Source organism: Solea solea, chromosome 5, assembly GCF_958295425.1.
Source record: "Solea solea chromosome 5, fSolSol10.1, whole genome shotgun sequence".
Lineage (NCBI taxonomy): Eukaryota > Metazoa > Chordata > Actinopteri > Pleuronectiformes > Soleidae > Solea > Solea solea.
Genome location: NC_081138.1, coordinates 29,089,058 through 29,110,548, shown reverse-complemented (window position 1 = coordinate 29,110,548; position 21,491 = coordinate 29,089,058). Strand labels below are relative to the sequence as shown.

The 21,491-nt window shown below is 39.6% G+C and overlaps 1 protein-coding gene across 1 annotated transcript in view; it reads left to right on the top strand.

The window, feature by feature from the left end:
- The window catches only part of gpc5a (glypican 5a), a 145,533-nt gene extending 124,458 nt beyond the window's left edge, over nucleotides 1-21,075 (top strand). The window contains exon 9 of the mRNA XM_058628521.1: nucleotides 19,285-21,075. Coding sequence (XP_058484504.1) covers nucleotides 19,285-19,445 — 161 coding nt within the window. The 3' untranslated portion in view covers nucleotides 19,446-21,075. The remainder of the gene's footprint in view (nucleotides 1-19,284) is intronic.
- Nucleotides 21,076-21,491: the final 416 nt, after the last annotated feature.

Sequence of the window (21,491 nt, the reverse complement as noted above, 5' to 3'; positions counted from 1 at the left end):
TGATGCGACTATGTCTGCTCTGCTCTGCTACATACGCTCACCCACCACTTTATTAGGTACACCTGTTCCGCTGCTCGTTAGCACGAATATCTAATCAGCCAATCACATGGCAGCGATTCACTGCAAGTAGTCTTGTAGACATGGTCAAGACGGCTTGCTGAAGTACTGTAGAGCTATAGATCAGCTAAAAAAGACGTAACAATCCTAAAAACATGGGTTAATCTCCAACAATAACCAGGGAAATGTCTAAAATCTCAATATTTAACAGAGGAGTCTGGTCTATTTAGCGACATCACAAACCCTGCTGCTTGTCAGACGGAGTCTGTGCTCTGGTCACGGAGGAAGCACTGAACAAAGAGTTAGAATGAACTGATTCTAATGATGCAAAGTCACCGCAGTTTCATGCAGCTGTGCAGTGATGACTCCGCCGACGTTGAGTAGGTACTATTTTCGTAGTGGAAAACCAGCCCGTGCCGTGCCGTGCCGAGGCGAGCTGAGACCATAGTGGGAAAGGACCACAAATGCCTGTAAACGAGTATCTCAGAAACTGCTGATCTCCTGGGATTTTCACTCACAACTATACAACTATAAAATGGACCTGGAAATTATCCAGTAAGAAACCGTTCTCTGGGCAAAAAAGCTTTCTTGATGCCAGAAGTCAGAGGAAAAGTGACCACCAAATGCAGCAGTAACTCAGGTGAACACTTCTGAACTTTAAAGCTGAGGAGCTACTGCAGCAGAAGGCACTCACATGTCCTATGTACCTAATAAAGTGGCCAGTGAGTTAATTTACAAACAATATGATATACTTAAGTGCATGGCGGTACTGTCACCATCATCATCATCATCAGCTGATTAATTATGAGCATTTACTGAACACATAGCACATGTTGTTTTTCACAGTGACGACCAAACGCCTCACATTTACCGTGAAACACGATATCTAATAGACAGCAACAGAGCAGAAACATGCCATTTTATTGCGAAATCCACTTTGAAATGATCGGGACCATCTGTCCTGGCAAACAGATCAGCATCAGTCTGGAATTATCCAATTAATTTTCTCCACAATAACAAGACAATAAACTCACGGAGTTGCATCATACTCTGAAGTCCATGCTTTTTTAGGAGTTCTGTGAATTCTCGCAGCCAAGAAACATTCTGTGGTCAGGATCCGCATGCCGCGCGTACACCCCATAATGATAACAGCGGTTGAGTTACTTGTCAAACAGTGTGCACACGGCGTCCTGAAAACAGGGAATATGAAAATCTGACTGTGCATAGTTAACACAGGAATGGATTCATCTTTATAGAGCACATGCATTAATAAAACAGGAGGCTTTTTAAGAAAGGAAAAGGTGTCTCCTGCAACTCTGCGCTTCCCAAAACAGCAAAGGTGTTTACGCTCTTCCTTTTGCTTCTTATGAATATTTCACACCAAATTGCAAACGGACCTTTCGGCAGAAATGCAAAGATTGAACAAAACCAGCTCCCCGAGTTCCTTTGACATTTCGTTTGCGTTGAGTTCTCGCAAACACGTCGTCAGTGATTGGTGTGCGGCTAAAACAGTTGTCGCAGTCCACGGGGCATTTGTCGAGATTTACCGAGTGCTGCTGTTGAATACTCGCGTCGTCTGTGTCGACGCTCCATATTGCACGGAAAGTTTGCCGTGGCGAGAAGCCTGCTTGTAAAATCATGCATATTGGATGAGACGTGCAGCAGATGAGCCTGGGCCCCTCCAGTCATGCCTAGCATTAATTAAATATCAATTGGCCCTGCTTCCGTACCTCATTTCATGCCACATTCACACCTTGTCTGGGCTCGTTTGGGAGGAAAAGTTAAAATGGAAGTTGTGTCCTCGCCGCATCACATACACACACACAACTCGCAGCACTGTTCCACTCAAGCGTCGCATCCATAACAATATGAAGTTTGACTGGGGTTTTCTGTGGGGAGCAGGCAAGGGCATTTTCAGAATTGGAATGAAACCAACGCAGAGGACGATGTTCTCCAGACGGGAGGGGAGGAGAAAATGGGGCAAATATGATCGCGGTTGATTTACTTGTTTTGTGTCTCAATTTGGGGGTAAAATGAAAAACTAAAGCAAAATAATGTGCTATGAGTTGTCTTAAAATGTTATTTGATGTTTTGGCTGCAGTCATAAAAGAGCAAACAAAATATCAAATTAAGCATTCAAAAATATTATATTTTATTGTTGGAAAATACGCTTGTTCTTTGCACTCGCTCACTTGTTCTTTGCACTCCCTCACTTGTACTTTGCGCTTCCTAATTGGTTATTTGCACTCGATCACTTGTTCTTTGCACTCCCTCACTTGTACTTTGCGCTTCCTAATTGGTTATTTGCACTCGCTCACTTGTTCTTTGCACGACCTCACTTGTACTTTGCGCTTCCTAATTGGTTCTTTGTACTCACTCACTTGTTCTTTGCACTCCCTCACTTGGTCTTTGCGCTCCCTCACTTGCTCTTTGTGCTCCCTCACTTGTTCTTTACACACCATCACTTGTTCTTTGCACTCCCTCACTTGTTCTTTACACACCCTCACTTGTTCTTTGCGCTCCCTCGCTTGTTCTTTGCACTCCCACATTTGTTCTTTGCGCTCCCTCAGTTGTTCTTTGCACTCCCTCACTTGTTATTTGAGCTCCCTCACTTGTTCTTTGCACCAAGTCACTTGTTCTCTGCACTCCCTCACTTGTTCTTTGCGCCCAGTCACTTGTTCTTTGCACTCCCTCACTTGTTCTTTGCACTCCCTCATTTGTTCTTTGCGTACAATACTACAGGATCCTCAAATGCCTCTGTTCTGACCTCCACACTCTCTGTTGATCTGTTTCTGCCCCCCTGTCTTTAGTGCAGCACGAGTACATTTATTTATAAGGAACTTCATCATTTGAAATGTTGTGCATTAGGAACAAGAAAGAAGTTTAATTTATTCCCTCGTTAATACCAAATGAAACGGCAACAACAACATAATAATGATAACGATAAAACAATCTTTATTGATGGAGCACTTATCAGAACAATTAAGTGCAGACATAAAAGTCCCTGACAGAATGTAGAAACAAACATTTAATAAGACAAACAAATTAAAATCAACCATAAACTTGAAATTGAAAAACCAATTCAGTAAAACGGTTGCAGGAAACCAGGCAGTCGTTAAAATCGGATGAAATCGGGATAGACGTTTGGGATAAAAGTAAGTATTCTTCCAATGTTTTTTCAGACGAGAGGTAAAATCTTCTCAAATATGATCTGTGTTTCAGATTGTGAATGATTTTCTGATCTCTAAAAGTATTATCTGTGTGCGTGGGCACTCTTCATGTGAGCTTATCTATGAGATTTGTGCCGACATTTTGCATATTTTGATAATTAGTTAAAGTGTGACCTTAAAAGGTCCCTACTTTCCTTATTGTCTTCACTTCTACAAACATGACACGTCGATGCACTCGCTGTTGACGCTGTGCTCTGGCGAGACGTAAGCAGGGTCGTCTCTCCCTGGCTTAGAGCGTATCATCAGGTGCGGAGGTTACTACTCACTTCACCACTTCACACTTAATAAAAGAAGTGTCAGCGGCTCCGCTCACCTTTGATGATGATGACGATGATGTCTCAGGGATTCCCCTAATCCTCGGAGCCAAGGGTGGAGGACACTTTGTCCCAGCTGAGCGTATGAAGCCACTGAGTGGATCACATCGTTAATCAACTGCAGGGAAAACCTGACTGAAGCGGAGGGATAGCTTTAGACTGGAGTCTTCACATACATACATTGTCTCTCGGGGGTAAAAAAATCTCTGTATATCTACTGCCTCTCTGGTCAAACACCAGCGACTACATTCAAATCTTATCACTGACTTTCATAGTCCACTCTTGCTTCCCTGATACACTCTCTTGTCTTGGGTCATTGTCGTAAGCCTAGCATGAACCTGCTTTGGTCTTTCTAATGTCTTATTTATGGCTAGTGGGGGCAGAAAAGTCCCCGGTTCAAAACCCAGCTGTGACAGACACACAGATACTGTATATGCATTTGTCTCCTATTATGTTATCTGACTCCAGATGTCCAAGAAAGGCATATTTTTTTCCATTTGTTCACTCCTGTGTGGCTTAGATTTGCTTAGATTGCCATTTAAAAATGGTAATTGTGGTAAAATTATGATAAAACTGTCAATGAAGGTCTGAAGGTACCATTGGCACCTGGGAATCTGGACACCCTGTCCTAAGCCCATATTCGGGCAGGATTAGTTATACATGGAGAGGTGGGGGTAAAGTAATTATTACCAGTGCTTTGATCTCTGTGATTTTAGTCCACTCCGAATGTGCCATGTCATTAATCATTACCGGATGATGTCAGTGACTTTTACCATGGGTAAAAAGGTCCAGAAAAATGGACTGTCCTACAAGTAGTTTTCTGCAGATTTTCAAACTTGGATGAGCTTGAAGAAGCATTCATTCCCGCACTATGGAGGTCGGGCAGGTCTGTGAAAAAACCTCAGATGTTTTTGATTATGCTCCATGGTCTCTGAAACTGACGGTGATGTGTGTCTGCACCTGTGACGGTAAATCGATTAATCCCTCCCACTTGTGGTAGATTTTTTTATCGGTATGTTTAACCATTAATATCACAGATGTCCTGTGGTAAAATGACGTAAAACTTATCCCGTCCGAATGCACTGTCCATCTCTGTTCCCTTCACTCCCATCGTCCTCTCAGTAAAACTAAAAGTCTCCCTCTGCTCAATGAACAGTTTTACAGATTTTTATATATATGTACAAAAAAAAAAGTATAAAAATACAACAAAAAGTTATCACTTTTCAGGCATTTGAATTTTGTTCGCATAGCGTTGTCCATATGTGTCCTTGTCTGTTCGGGGTTTTTTTGCTCTTTCAGATAAATGTCTGTAATAAAATGTCTGAATCCAGCGCCCTCTATGGACGGGCCGCCACTACATGACCCATTCAAAGCCATGTATTTAACAATCTGAAATACAGTTCTTTTCAAATATCAAGAATCAACATCACTTTGAAAAACATACTCATTTCAGTGTTTGTTTATTTTTCTTTAAGTGCAGCGAGTTGCTCTTAGTGTTGAGTTCTAATAAAGACGCAGTCACGTAATGAACCCGCAGCCTCCACACTTCTTCCAAGAGTCTGAAACTGAAATATTATGACCTCGAGGTACTTCATACAATTTATATATATATATATACGTATATATATATATATATATATATATATATATATATACAGTATATATACACATATGCATTCAGTGATCAAGAGTCCACAGGCTTATGGTAACGCCCGACTTGTCATTCACATACGATAAGACGAGAAGTGCAAATCAAGTAAACACCTATTTGCATTCAACGCTGAAGGATTTGCATATAGTTGCTATAAAAGTAGCTTGAAATCTTTATTTACTTTATTAAAAAGAACACGCACACACACCTTGTATAGTAATTTGCACATATATTTTTTAAAGTTGACCATGAACTATCCTGTGTGTACTCGATGATATCACCCAAATAAAGGTAATTGCAGAGACCTTCTAAGCATCAATTAATTAAATGCATGGCTGCCTTGTAATCCATTTTTCCATAATTAATTCAAATTTGAAGTTGCTTTAACGCTAGACACATAGTTGTCATGACTTAATAAAGTGAATGCTGCGTGTCATTTAAATTTGTATTTCTATGTTAATCAGATTAAATGTAGTCCCCTCCCATACCTATGACCCCTCTCAGGTCAAACCTCCTCCTCCAAACCACCATCTTTCACTTTTCCCCCCAAACTTTAATTTTTTCATCCAATCAAGTCGAATAAAACCTTATTTGCTGAGCTCTGATAAATAAAATACAATAAAATACAAAATAAAGCATTAAACCCTTTAACACCGAGCGTATCGCAGACAACATGTTTACATCACCGTAATTACGATGGTTTGTGCTTTCGGAAAAAGTCCAACAGTTTCCGAAAGCTGAGAAGTTGCACGTCGACGTGTGGTTATTACCGTAATTTCAAGTTTTTTGGACACAAAAACTCGTTTAAATGTGTTTTACACTGTTCAAATTTCAAATTTAACAAGCTAAATCAGGTGTTCGCGTCCAAACTACAGTGTTTTTTTGAACATAAAACTTTTAGTCTAATAGTTTATAGTTAAAACACTATTTTAACATGTTTATCTGGAAAAAATGGGTAGAAGTACTTACTCTCAAGACATTTTCTGGCCCCTTTTATGGTTAAAATAAGTACAAAAAAAACTCCAGGCGGACATGGGTTAAAATGAGAGAATGCTAAAGTAGAAAAAGTCGTTTCAGACTGTTCATAGAAACACATACCATCCATTTAGCTACAGGGTATGACATCATGGGAGAGGAAGCATGACAGACAGATTCACAAGTTGACACTGACAGTCTTATAGGCCAGGAATGGAGACCAGGTTCTGTTAAAGTTTTTCCAGTTCTTTCACGGAAGATTTATTTTATTTTATTTTATTTTGGTTCCTCTATAGCCCGAGGCAAACCAATAAGCCTCTGACTGGGTGGTTATTGGAAGGTAAACAAGTGAGATTACTTTTAAAAAATATTTAGTGGTCATGGTGTTCTCAGCTCCTCTGGCAGACTGCTCCAAAGCCGAGGACCGTGAACACTAATTGCTGCCTCCGCAAAGAAATGATAATATCACGGCTTGACTACACATAGTATTTTTTAAAGGGTAAATGTGCTCCTTTTCATCGTTTGGAACGAGGGCCTTTGTACATGGAGTTTACATGTTCTCCCCGTGTGTGCGTGGGGTTTTTTTCCGGCTTCCTCCCACAGTCCAAAAACATGCAATATGGGAATTAGGTCAAATGTGTCCCTGTGATGCACTGGCGAACTATCCAGGGTGGTTTGTGACTAAGGAGTTGGTGGTTCAAGTCCCTGCCAGGTCAAGGGTTGGGGTACCCAATCCCCACCTTTGCTCAGTGTTAATTGGACACTCTAAAGTGACCGTAGCCACAGGGCATCAGTGTCAAATCTGTACAGATAAAAGCACATGTTAACCCTTTGTGCTAAAATGTGTCTTCTTATGTGTTGTTGAGTCAAAGTTATGAGTTTTTTTAGGGCTGCAACTAATGATTCTTTTCATAATTGATTTTTTTCTCGATTAAGTAATCGTTTGGTCCGTAAAATGTCAGAAAATGTTGAAAAGGTGATGATATGATGATATTCTTGCATATCTTATTTTGTCCACAATCCAAAATGATTCAGTCTGGATGATTTTTTTGTCAAATTGAACAAAGAATCCAGAAAATATTCACATTTCAGACGCTGAAGATTTTTTCATTAATTGAAGAAAACTTCATCGATTTTCAAAATAGTTGATCATTAATTTAGTAATTAACTGTGACGTATTTCCAAATTTCACAAAGTCAATCCCATTTTAAACTTTTTTTGAACTTTTTGCTCAGGTGTGTGAAAATTGTTGATTGCCTATAGTTTCTGCTGAAAAAAAGCACAAACCGTGTTCTACGGCTTAAAAGACATAAAATAAAAAGTTAATGAAATATTTCAAAGAATAAAAAACAATGAGCACAACAGACTAATACAAATAATACATACATTGCATTTTAAGTTGATTTAAATGAAGCCGCTGACTCCGCCCCGGCTCACACTCGGACGTGCAGCCCCCTGACAACACTGCAGTTTTGTCAGCTCCTCAGTCTGAAGCTGCTTGAGATCTTCGTCGTCTACGAGGCGAGTCGTGATCACTGACCTAATCGGCCGTAAGCAGCTCCACAGCTGGTGTGTGAGGAAGTTTTTGGTGTGTGTGTGTGTGTGTGTGTGATTCCCGGGGGAATAATGCTCAGAGCTGCCTCTGTTTATCTAAAGGTTAATGGAAGGTTAATAAGAAGAAGAGGAGCGAACAAAACAAACTCAAAAAACTCACTAACCAAAATGTGTTTTCTGGGAAAAAAAAAAAACAGTCGTGCTAATTAGCAGGAAAACATATTTAATTTTACAGAAGGCGTGAGCTGATTACTCACACTTTGGTATAAATCTGGACGGAGGTGTTTCATTTAAACCTGTTGAGCTAATACAGTAGTAAAGCCCTCCTTCATAACTGGCTGTTTTCTGACTTTGCTGTTGACGCGATGCAAACTGGGACCAGCACGTTCCAATTGGTCGCCGGTGCAGCTAACATCACGCTGAGCTCAGCATCTCTAAAACTGTGAGGCTGGAACAAAGTGCAGTACCTCCCTCTGATTCTCATTCACAGTGAACGATCCGTGCAAACACAGCCAGATGGGAAACGGTATATAAAAAAAAAAAAAGTGCTTCCACATCATCATCTTCATCATGTGACGCTGTTCTGGGACATTTGATTGATGTTTTTTCCCGAAATCATTACAGAAAAGGCTTCTTAAAATACATGAATGATACCAAAGTGCTGTGTTTTTAAATCATAACAACGTGGCACTTTGGCACTACAGCTGTCACTTTTTCCAAAAAATCAAGTTCATAATACTGCCGTTGCAGTTAGTTTTCATTGCTGTCAACAATTTTAATCATTGTTACTTCCTTAACGGGAAACATTTACACCCGCCATGTTGGCAGGAAAAGCGTCAGTGCCACTTTCATGCTGTCAGGAGTTCACTGCGCATTTTAAATCCACGGAGATTGAGCAATACATCACAGAACCTGACAGATTGACTATATATGACCGTTATCACGCCCCTGTGGTGCTTTTCAAGTACGGAAACGGCCGATAACTACTGGCTGTACCACGGCCATCAGTGAAGCCTGTATTTCACATGTTTTCTTAGTCTCTCATGGTCATTTTATGACTTAATACAATACATTTCTTCTATAATTAATGTAAAATAATAACAGCATCAGGCAGGTAGAAGGTCACTGGGAAAATAGGTTTTTAGGGCCTTTAATACAACAATTAATAGAAATACTGTATATTTGTCAACATGTGAAACAGCTGAATGACCTTGTCCTGTTTATGTGAAGCCAGAGGTGTTTAGTTTACTGTTGCATGAAGTTGACTTCACACGTGTGAACTAGGAGGCTGCTGCTGCTGCTGCTGCTGCTGCTGCTGCTGCTGCTGCTGCTGCTGCTGCTGCTGCTGCTGCAGAAAAGGAAAAAGAAAAAGGGAGGTTATGAGGTTCACAGAGACCTTTACCATCACGTGCCGATTTGATCAGCGCTGCACGCCGCCTTTGTTTCCCTCCGTTAAAAAAGAAACTGTGCATAAAAAATTCAGCACATCTCTTCCTTTGGTTAGCACACTGTGGTGAGTCCATGTGACTGAATAGTAACTGGACTGTTTGGGCGCTTGTTTCTTCTTCTGCTCTGAGATTGTTTTTTTTTCCTCTTAGTAATTGAAAAAATAATCTCAAATTTGCATCTCTACACTTCTTTATTTGATTTACATACATACTCGCAGTAAACAAATCCAACCCTAGACTGAAGTTGTTTGCAAAGGTGTGCACACGAGGTTTTATGTGGACATACAAGGTCGCCAGCACTGCATATTCTCCTCTCTTAACTGAATAATAGAAAAAAAAAGGAAGATATGTACTGCGGCTGTATGTGTGAGTAGAATTTCAGATGATTATAGAGAGCTGTATTTCTTGTACCCGTGTCTTGGTCTTGGTCTCAAGACTGCTTTTTGAAGGTCTCGTCTCATCTTGGTCTCAAATACAAATCTAGTCCGGCGGTCCGAGTCTTTCAACTCTCGAGGTTGAGGGCTCAATTCCTGGTGTAATAGGCTATAGTATCCCCCCATTTCAGAATAAACCCGGGGTTAAAGCGGCCTATGCTAGATTATACCCCGAGTTTATTATATTATATTATATACTAATTGTCAAAGGTGTGTGAGTAATTAGAGACATGTTGTGGATAAATGAATGAAACCTACTATAGTAGTGGATGACTTCTATGTCTACATGCCCATTGTGTCCCTGTAGGTGCTGAACCCGGCTGTGCTGGCAGTGTGTGAATTACGTATGTTATGAATTGGCACAATTCAAATAAAATTGAATTGAATAAAGATGTGTGCTGCACAAAGGTGCATACGTGAATGAAACTACTGCAGTGTAATGCAGCGGTGAGTGGTCATTCAGACTGGAAAAGCAGCACATAAATACAGATTTTCACCATTGAACCGATTTATGTGCGTCTACGAAACCATTCCCGCGAGCGGACGGATTACTTTTGCCTTCGAATACAATTCATTACATAACAGAGGCAGGTAGAATGTACATGTACATGTGCAATCACCACATTATTTGAAACGGAGAGAGACGCGAGGCTTCGTCCACTCATTTTTGAACTTTGAATTTGGAACAGGCCCCATGAATAATATCAGCTAATGTGAAATATTTGGGGTTTTATGTAACGTAATGCTTTAGTTTACGGTCGTAATGTAACTTCGGTCTAATCTAATCTGTTTTGTAGCATATAATACCTTTTAATGCTTTTATTATGATGACTTTTCATATATATTCTGACTATTACTATAATATGACATGTTCTTCTTCCTGTATTATGATTATGGTATTTACAGCAAATATTTTCAGTTGTGTGCGTCCTTTTCTACTCTATCTAAATCATCTTGTCAATCCCCATCCTAAGCCTTGGTGACGCAGCAAACAGCTCTGTTCAAACAGCGGCCTGCTAAGCAAAGGTGTACACACACACACACACACAGACACACACAGAGAGCGGATGTGGAGTGTTTTGAGTCTTCCAGGCTGATTTGTATTCTGCCTTTGTGCGTGAAACCTGAGAGTGAGTGACTGGCGGTCAGAGCCCGGTATTGACTGCTCTGAGGATGTAATAGCGGCCGGGGTGATGGGATCCAGGACATGAACACTCTCACTGTGGCATGTGCAGCCGAGCCGTACAGGATATAAGCAAGGCACTCCATCACAGCGCCGGCTCCACGCAGAGACCACGCCGCCTCTGTGTGTTCTTTAGAATAATGCCCCTGCCTTAAATTAGTTTCCATTGATCCAGGTTTTCCCTGTAATTGCACAAACAGGATGGATTCTGGTTTTATTGGGGGGTCAGAGCAGACATTTGAAATACTAATGCTTTAAGTACAGGGGGGTAAATTAAATCAGACAAAAGGCAGGTTGACCCGACGCAAGGTGATTGGACTATTAAGCCGTTGTCAGACAGTGTTTATATCGTGAAAGCAAACTCGGGTCTCTGTTTAAGTTCTACACACAAAATAATAATGTATGCTTATGTGATTATACTACTGTCGTAAATGTGCTTTTATTCAACATATTATTGTCCACTGTCCACCAGTGTAGCTGCGTCTTTCGGGGGGAAATGTAAGTATAAACTACAGCCAACACAAAGTTATATTGCACCAAGATACAGTAAGAAATATGGATAGTTGCACATTCTATGCCTCCGTTCCCTTAAAGTGCACAGACATTAACACTCACAATTAAAACAGTTTTAATTGCACTGTGTGGCTGTGGCAGGGTTATTGTTATTGTTTTTTTGGTTTTTAAATGAGGGTGAGCACAGATGAGTTTGTAAAGCAGTCAAACGGGGGACTCTGAATCACTCTTTGTTCATTTAATATTACTATTATTATTATTATTATTATTATTATTATTTTTAGCTGCCATGATCAGGGCAGCAGTAACTGTACTGTGTAACTTGGTTTTATTTGTTTTGCCAACAGTCATTCATTTAAATCAGTACATGTGTTTGCCAGCCACTGTAAGTGCTTTTTCTTGTATATTTAATAAATAAATTATATATATTATAGATATTTTTCTCTCTCTGACATCTGTTGAATTCATTCTTTGCCTAAATATTGACTGAATCCCTGTGTTTAAATCATGTAATGATGATCATAGCTAAAATGTTTGTATATACACACATGTGTATGTTTAGTCACACATGATGAGTAATTTAATGTAGAAATTTACAAAGGCAAAATGTCTATATACAGTTTATTTAGATATATTATAAAATGATGACTATACTTTTGACATAAATTGCAATATATTAGTTTTTTTCCTCCAAGTACCACCAGAGGAAGCTGGCGTACCACTGGTGGTACATGTACCGCAGTTTGAGAACCATGGTATTAGTCCAATAAAAAGGGGGGAAAAAACACTATTCCTTTCCCAAAACATGAACAAAAACATTGGTCAGTGATAATATTACGGAACAAAAGTTGATTTTTATCTCTGACATAATTTCAGTTGCACCATTTTAGATGAAGCACACTTGTTTTTGGCATCTTAACATTTTTCTTTTCACACGAACAAATAAAGGAAAAAAAGACAAAAGAGAAATGAGCGCTCTTAGTGAATCAGTCATCATAAACGGGCTTTTCATCAAACGCGGCGATTGCACAGATGACGTAAATGAGTGAAATTGTGCAAAGTGATGTGTTTGTTGCGGATAAAGAGTCATTTTATTATGTTTTCTCTGAGCATCTGAACGTAATTGGGTGGGGATGCCGTCTCCGGCGCGGAGCTATATTCAATTGTTTTCTTTGAGAATGGGAGCACTCAGCCTTCTCTCCGAGACGTCTCAGGTGGTTTCTCTTCATTTAGCTTCTCTCCTCACTTGCTCTTCATTACGTGTAAACAAAACAATTCTGGCACAGAAATATGCACGTCTCTTCTTTTTTTTTTATTATTATTATTATTATTATTTACCGCTACCCGGCTCGCCATGCATTTAATGTCGCACGCAGATTAAATTACACACAGAGTTTTGGCGTGTAGTCGCGCTCTGTATGTACAATTTTACCCACACATATTTTGTATTAACTTGTAAAGAATCATAAAGTAGAAGGGCTCCAGAGGAGCTGATGATGTCGGACCTTTCTGAGAGAAATTAGGTCAAACGTTCTCATGTGTGAATTATTGTAATCTGATTAAAAATGTCCGAGGAAAAGTGACCCCAAGAACAAAGGGGGTGTGGTGGGAGACCACAACAGTAGTCGTAGCATTCCCTGCCCCACATTAGAGGATAATTGACCAGATTCTGGTTTCCGATTTTAGGCTGGTATGGACAGATTATCTGGCCGAGTTGTCCTGTCGTGTGAGGGATTAACAGACGAGATTATAACGTCACCGGACGCATCAGAGTCTTCAAATTGTGGGAAATGGATGTTGCATACTTTTGTTAAGAACCATAATTTGTAATTCTGTCTTCTCAGCCATGACTTAATTTCACAGTTTTTTTCTCAGCACAAAACATTGCACACACAACAGCTATTATCAACGACAGTCTCTTTGTAATCTGAAGTCACGTTAAATCACGCACGTTTCTGTGAGATCCTGAAACCTGTGGAATCTCCTCCCTCAAATGAATTGCTTAAACGCCAAATGTGCGTGGTCCTGCGTCTCGGCTGGATCGTCTAGTCTGTGATTTCTCTGGATTATATTTTTAAAAATCAAAGTCAGATTTGTAAATCCTCTCGTGCGGGACAGGCTTTACAGGATAGACGTCTGCGGTGAATAAGCAACAACAGTATCGACTCATTTAAAGCCCTTTTTCCACCTGGAAGGCAATTTCAATATATAATTTGAATGAATTTCAGAATTTGAACGCACCCTCTCCCCTTTAATCTGAAATTATGATTTGGGGGTGGAAAGTTTAAAGTGAAACCTTAAAATACAGCCTACAAGTGCGTCAGACGGTGTGAAGTAATCCCCACATGGTCCAGCAGAGGGTGCCGTGAGTGGCGGTAGAGTAAAGTAACATCACCCGTTAGCTTAGCTGTTAGCTCCAGCGGAGTGAGGCAGAGCAACACTAAAGAAAAGGAGAGAGTTCCATTGGTTCAGGAGCTTGAACTTCAAAGTGTCTGATTTTACGGACGGGGTATAGGGAGGGAGGGACCGCGGCGTTGTTTACTTTGACAGAGATGTTTTCCAATTTGTGTCAAAGGACACGAGTTTCAGAAATAAAGTTGATATTGTGGAGTTTGTGTCAGTGTGCGAGCTGCGAGCGGTGAAGGTTCAAGACAAAGATGTGATTGTCAAGAAATATGTTTGAGAGTCAACCTTGATTTTGCAATGTCACTTTGCCAAAATGACAAAAAAATAAAAATACAAAACGTAGTGGAAAAACAAGTAGAAATGTGGCACCTTGAGAGGAGAGTGATCAAAAAGCTGTTTGCAGTGTCACAACAACACAATCAAAAGTGAAAAGAAAGCAACAAAAACACACATTTAAAGTAAAAACCAAGGTCCACACCAAGGTGTTATTAGCATCCCGTATCATTATCAACATTTGTAATTGATTACATGTTTCACTTTAATTATATTTCACCCCAGATTTTTAACATCCATGCTCTCTCTCGCTCCCTTCTTTATTCTCAATTTTAATTTTGTACGTCTAAAGGTATCATTTGCTTTTTGCAACAACACCAATTCCAACATATTGAATCTTCGTGTTTTCATTTTTTTTTTGAGTTCAAGTACTCAAAACAATCCCCGACTCAAGGAGAAAGTTGAAAACAAAAATGAGTTTGGTACACGGGAGTTTAGCCAACGTTCTGATCATAAAATAAAAAAACAGTGTAACTTATCGGTTATATTATTTGCATATTGCACTTTAAACACGTTGCACACCCCTCCCCCCATGTACCTGATATACTGCACTTTACATAGGTAACAACACCCTCACACACACTTTCACAGTTGCTGTTCTACAATAGTATGTCTATGTAAGTAACTTTCTATCAACCAAAAATCTATATTCTAATTATATTTTTCAGGTTTGCGATCCCTGTGCGAATAAAAGTGACGATTCCTTTTAGTAATTGATTCATAATTGATTGTATTTGAATGTAATGGACATTTTTTTATGCACTAAAGCAACTAAACATATGCCAGTTTGTGATTTCTCCTGCAGCCTGGAGGAGAAGCTTCACCACAGTTTACCACATTGATCTGTGTGTTATTTGACAGTGTTATTACGCTGCCCTGCTGCCAGGAATAAAGCTGAGAACTCAACCTGTGAGGAGAGTCTTCTTTTCACTATGCCGTGAAGACTCGAGAGTAAAAGCAAGAGAATCAATTTTTCACTTAACACTTATAAAGTGTAAAGTTTGATCGTAGCAGGGCGAGTAAAGAACCCGGAACCCGACTGATCTGAGGAGATTTATGAGTCATTTTAATCTAAATGTCACTAATGTGAGGGTTTAAAGCCAGTGTTTATAAGAATCCTCACTGTTCTCAGTGTGTGTGTGTGTGTCTTCAGTTTCTCTCACTTTATAACTATAACTTCTTACTTCCAGATGCAGTAAACACATTCATACTCTTCTCTTTGTCCTTTTTTTGTAAACAACTTTGACAATTTGTCGCTAAAACTTGTGATTATATACTCACACTGACTTGTTTTTCTTGTAAGAATTGTAACAAGCGCATATTCTCATCAAGTTGCTTTACATAAATGATCAAAATGTGCGTTTCACAGCTGCAGTGCATCATTTTTTGGAGGTTATTTTGTTGTTGTCGATGTTATTATTGTCTCTGTTTGGTCTTTGTGGACAAAAACAGTGTCACATCATTATTATTATTATTTCTATGCTGCATCTTTTATATGAAAACAGGCCCTGAGGGAGCGTTTGTGTGTATACAGTGGCGGCGCAGGGGTGGGCGGGCAAGGACAAGGAACAATTATCATGTAAAACTGAAGAGCGACCGGGTTATTTGAGCTTACTTTTCAATCTTTTCATTTACTTTACTCTACAAGGTAATGATGCTGCAAACGGAAGATAATAAAGTTTGACAAACACCTGTTGATACTAAACCTGCTGAATATGTGGACTGGAGCTGCGGAGCTCTTAAAAACTCACCCTCTCATCATCACACAAAAGGGCCTTCTCGATCATCGTGGTGGTTATGTGTTTTTTCCTGGTGCAGTTAGTGGGCTATTGATCAACGCTGGTGCAAGTCCTCAGGAATCAGCTCGTATTGATTTTACTTCAGCTGTAAGCCTCTCTCTCTGACCTATGTCTCTCTTCAGACCAAACACCTTTTTCAAACATCCCAGCAGCTCCTGCCGAGTGTTTACCAAAACATGTCTTTACAGCCGCACATCAGCAGAAAACTATTTTTAATGACTATTTTTACACTTTTCAGCTATTATCAAGCTGTGGCTGCCAAAGAGAGACTTCTTTTTTTTTACTGTTATGGAATTAACTTTTAATTTAATTAATTAAAATCAATTTTCATAAGCAAAGCACATCCACTTTAATTCAGAGATTGTTTTTAATGCACATTAAACTGCAAAAATCTGAGTTTTATATTTTAAAATTTCTCAACTTTTTCTTAATCATTTCTCATGTCGTCATAAATGTCATAGGTCAAAGGAAAATGGTTAAAATGTGAGTAAATGTGCTTCGTCAGACTCAACACGTCGTCAAACACACACAACGATAATTTACTCAATTAAAAACACGAGGAGTAAATGTTTTGTAAATGAGAAAAAAGTCATAATTCTGATATTAAAGTCTCAAAATTAGAATTCTGACATTACAGTCTTAAAGTCATGATTCTGAGATTAAAGTCTCAAAATTAGAATTCTGAGATTAAAGTCAGAATTCTGAGATTAATGTCTCAAAGTTAGAATTCTGACATGAAAGTCTTAAAATCAGAATTCTTAGATAAAAGTCTTCTAGTCAAAATTCTGAGATTAAAGTCAAAATTCTGAGATTAAAGTCAAAATTCTGAAATTAAAGTCAGAAATCTGAGATTAAAGTCCACATTTTGAAGGAAAAAAATCAGAATTATGAGAAAAAGTTTTGCCCTTATACTTCTGGAAGCAACACAGTTTCAATCATTTTAAACCAACTTAATCTAAGATTTCACTGTCAGTCTCGTCGTGTTGCAGCTTCTCCGGTCAAATGTGCGACTGAACAATGAGCACCACCACGAGCTGCTCTTGATTTCCAATAACAAACTCTTATTATAAATACAGTACTTTGTGCAGCCAATCATCAATTCATCCATTCATCCCTACGCCCACAGGTCTGGTTCTGTTGCATAAATGTATGTTTTTATAGCTGCGTTTGGTCAAAGACTGTCTGTCCTTGACTTTCTTTTATTTTTTCCATCTTAGAGATGAGCTGCTTAGCTTCTTTCAGCCATGCAGAAAAAAAACAATTATTCAACAAGGTTCTTTCTGTCTACAGGTTCTCACTGGGTTTGAAACGTTGAAGTTTTTTTTCGGAGAAACGGATTGATTTGTCTGTATTTGATGGTCCAGATTTCGACATTTATTCGTCGTCCCGTGCTTTATTACATTACGTTACATTTTAACGATCCCTGAAAGTGGGGAAATTATATCTTTGCAGCAACAGTTTACTTTTGTGGAAAATAAATTACGGGCTATTTCTGCCGCTCTATAAAATGTGGAATTGAAGTGCACAAAGTCCAAATGGCCTCTGCAGTCGGTCTTATTTTTCTCTGCTAGTAAGATAAAGTTTGATAACACCGACTTTATATATACTCTGAAAAGGTCTGGGTTATAGTAATCCTGCCCATGACAGACTTATGACCCTGGGGTTCTGAGTGAGAAATGAGAAAGTCCTGGAGCAGTGGGTCTGTTGGGCTCCTCGCCTCTCTCGTCTTCCCTGTAGAGATGAAGTCAGGATGGAGTGTGAGGTTTCCTGAGGTAACATCAGTCGAGCTGAAGAGGGAGACGCCGTATTTCACTCGGGGAGAGACAGTGAAATTCCCGCCTCGACACTTGAGGCCTCTGAAGAGTTGTAAACTGAAAGATGGATGTTGGCAGCTGGTTTGGTGCAGTTGTCTGAGGCGATAACTGTTCCTGTTAAAGTCTAATCTTAAGAAAAAACAGTGTTGACAAACTGGCTTTAGAGTTTAGTTCTCGGTGGTTTGCACTTACTTTATGTATTAATTTGTTCGCTTTGTAAAGGCAGGATGTAGATTCTGTCTTTGTAGTCCATTATAAACCAAATAAAAAGCAAGAAGAATCCAATAAAAGTAATAATAACTAACTAAATTAATTAGATTAATCTCTAATTCTATTTTTAAAATAATCTTTTAATGCTGTTGAATAAAGGCTAATAGTGGCAATGAATGTTCCTAATAAAGTGGAGAGTTTGCTCTGAAATTATACAGTTTTCATTTTGTTGTGTATGGAAGAGGATTAGGGCCACGTGTAAAATTTTTTTAATAATAATAAGGAACAAAATCAAAATAAAACAGCATGAATTCTGAGATTAAAGTCAAAATTCTGAGAAAAAGAAAAAGTCATAATTCTGAGATTAAAGTCATAAATTTGACTTTTTTCTCATAATTCTGCAAAAGTCAGAATTCTGAGAAAAAATTAATCTCATAAATCTGACTTAGATCTCAGAATCTGAGAAAAAAATTCAGAATTCTGAGATTAAAGAAAGTCATAATTCAGAGTTTAGTTCTTGTCGTTTGCAGAACTCTATATATTAATTTGTTCATTTTTCCCCACACACATACTGTATATCACAAAAATCAAGTATTTTAAATCAGGTATTTGGTGTTCTCGTTGCCATTTATGTGTTTCTATTGCTCAAAAAGTTGCTAAATCAATAAGACAATACAGAAACTGATTAACAGAGCATGTTTGAGTTCACACTGATCAGCCATAAATATTGGCTATACCTTGTGGTACTTAGTTTTTCTATATCTATACAACTAGATATGTATTTAAACCAAACTAAACTAGTCAGTTCCACTGTTTGCTTCAAACTACAAATTCTTATTGACATTTCCGTGGTGTTTTAGTGGCCGCACACATGCATTCAGCTTTAACGTCTCAGCCCAATCACTTGACATAAATATAGTTGTTGATTCACGGGAGAGAGGAGAGCCCAAGACGCTCTCTGCTGCACCGCGGGGGGGGGCGGCAGGGTGAGACAGCGGGAGCGATGGAGGCTGAAGGTGCTCTTCAGTTGCATCAGCTCACTATAAATAGGGAGGTGGAAAATTAACAGACTCCCTTAATGGTTTAGTGGGCGTGTGAATGCACTGCAGCGGTGAAAGACGACGTCTGAGGCCGAGAAAAACAAAGCCACAGGAGTCGGGGAAACAGGGTTAGAGTGGTTATTTAATGATGATATTTCACAAATAATGTATTTGTTTCAAAATGGAACGGCACATGATTTGATGAGTTGATGATATAAATGCATGATTCATGCAAAACGAATAGAAAGCATACAGTAATAGATGATAACAAGCCTCCTCCTCACTGATATGTTGATTTTTTTTTTTCCCCCCCTCCTCTGCAGTGAGCCCAGATGTGACCGGTGATCAAAAACATCATCATCATTATCATCATCATCCACCTGTCGAGGACGCAGACGCGGAGGGCAGATCCCGGGGTCCTGGACTGACGGGAGCCATCTGGGTCCTGGTGTTGCCTTGTTTACATATGCTCCTGGCCTTGTAACAGCTGCCTTTACTGCAGCATGAAACTTCCAAGACTTGATTTCAAGCTTATTTATCCACAAAATGAAAGGGCCAGTGCATGTAATGTGCTCCCGTACACACACATACATGCAGAGCGCAGAAGGACGTGGGAGTGAAATCATCATGTGGAAACCACAGGACTCTGTAGGCTTCTGTAGCCCACACATGCTTCAGCTTTGCAAAATAGCAACTTATATTTTTCATTCATTCATTCACAGCCTACGGTGTAAACGTCTGCTGCAATTCCAATGACTTGTAGTCACATGTGTTGATATTAGGAATCTTTTCCTTATTACAAACCTGTCATTTTTAGGAGGAAAATTGAGCTTCACGTCATTTTAACGGTGTCAAAAGTATGTTTTTTTTGGGGCACTTTCCAACATCCAACTCTGTGGGAGCAGGCACAGGAATTCAAGAGTTGCTGTAGCTGCCCCGCTGCTTAGGGTCAATTTTAATTGGGATATTTCACCTGCAAAATTGACCTGTAACGCTGCTGCTGACAGACACGGTGAAAGGAGAGTGTAGGCGCGGAGCGAGGTGGGGGGAGGAGTGCAGGTGAGAAAATTCATACCGCTCTCTTCTTTAGAAATAGATTAGTTTCCTCAGGAGTCTATTATCATCTTTCAAACTCAATTCATCTCCGCCTTCACATGGGCTTGGGTAGGTGCTGATCGCTCCTGAGGAAGAAGCCGTTTGCTTCTACACTACCTGCGAACCTGCCTGCGTGCTGTGGAGAGAGAGAGAGAGAAAAGAAAAAAGAAAGAAAAGGAAAAGGATCATATGAAAGTACATCTGCTCGATGGCTGAGACTGAGAAAAGTGCTCAGCGGCACTGAGGTTTGGTTCCGGCTCATGTATGCTGGAGAAATATTCGTTAGGATCTTTTGAAATTCCAATTTTTCCATCATTCTTATACAGAAGAACGAGTCTATGCAACCGAAATAACGAGGGGAACATTAAAGCTGCTACTGTAAACAGCTTAAATTAACTAATGGCGTGTTTCCACCGGCTCGGCACGGCCCAGTAAAGTCACCTTAACACAAGCCGAACTGTAGATCAGTTTAAAAGACTTCACAATCCTAAAAAACATGGGTTAATCTCCAACAATTACCAGGGAAATGTCTAAAATCTCAATATTTAACAGGGGAGTCTGGTGTGTTTAGTGATTTAGCACGGTCATGGAGGAAGTACAGAACAAATAGTTTAAATTAACTGATTTTAATGATTTAAACACTGAAAACAACTGCTTTACAAGTCACTAGTCACTCGTTTGTGTCAGCCGTGCAGTGATGACTCCACTCCCGAGTCGGGTCGAGTTGAGCTTGGTGGAAAAGGGGCTTAAGACATTCCATAGTGGCGAAACTAACCCTTTTATTTCTGTACCTGATCACATATAGTGTAATGGCATTAAATAGGTAGTAATGTAAATGAACTATGACCGTATGTTGCAATTATGCAATTATTTTACAATTTTTTTGCTCGATCTACAAATTGGATTTTCATCTTCATCTTTTTTCATCAGTTTTTATTGAACATTATCGTGAAAATAATTGTCATGAGTCACCATCGCCATGTAAGTGCGCCGAAATAAAGCACATTTGGACTCTTTGATCATGATGTATTGATATTTAAGTATCTGCATTTGTCATCTCAAAAATCCATCCCTATTTCTGCTCTTTCATTATAATTTTATAATCAACTTTTGTGGAGCCACAGCTGCTGTACCCCCCCCCCCCAAACCAATTATACCATAAGGCTGTGCCATCAAAGTTAAAACAACTGTGCGTTAATGAAAGAATCGTGTCGAGCCTCTAACGAGACGACAGGCAGCAGCAGCAGCAGGTCGCGTACGAGACGAGGCTGCCTCGAGGCGGAACATGAACGCCGGGGTCACGCCGCAGCTTCATCTGTACTTAAAGGAACGGCTCTGATTTGATTGTCTCTTGTGAATATGGGAGTCCACGTGTTGTAGACTGACGCAGGAGGAGGAGGAGGAGGGAGGACGGACGCCGACGTCCACCGTCAAT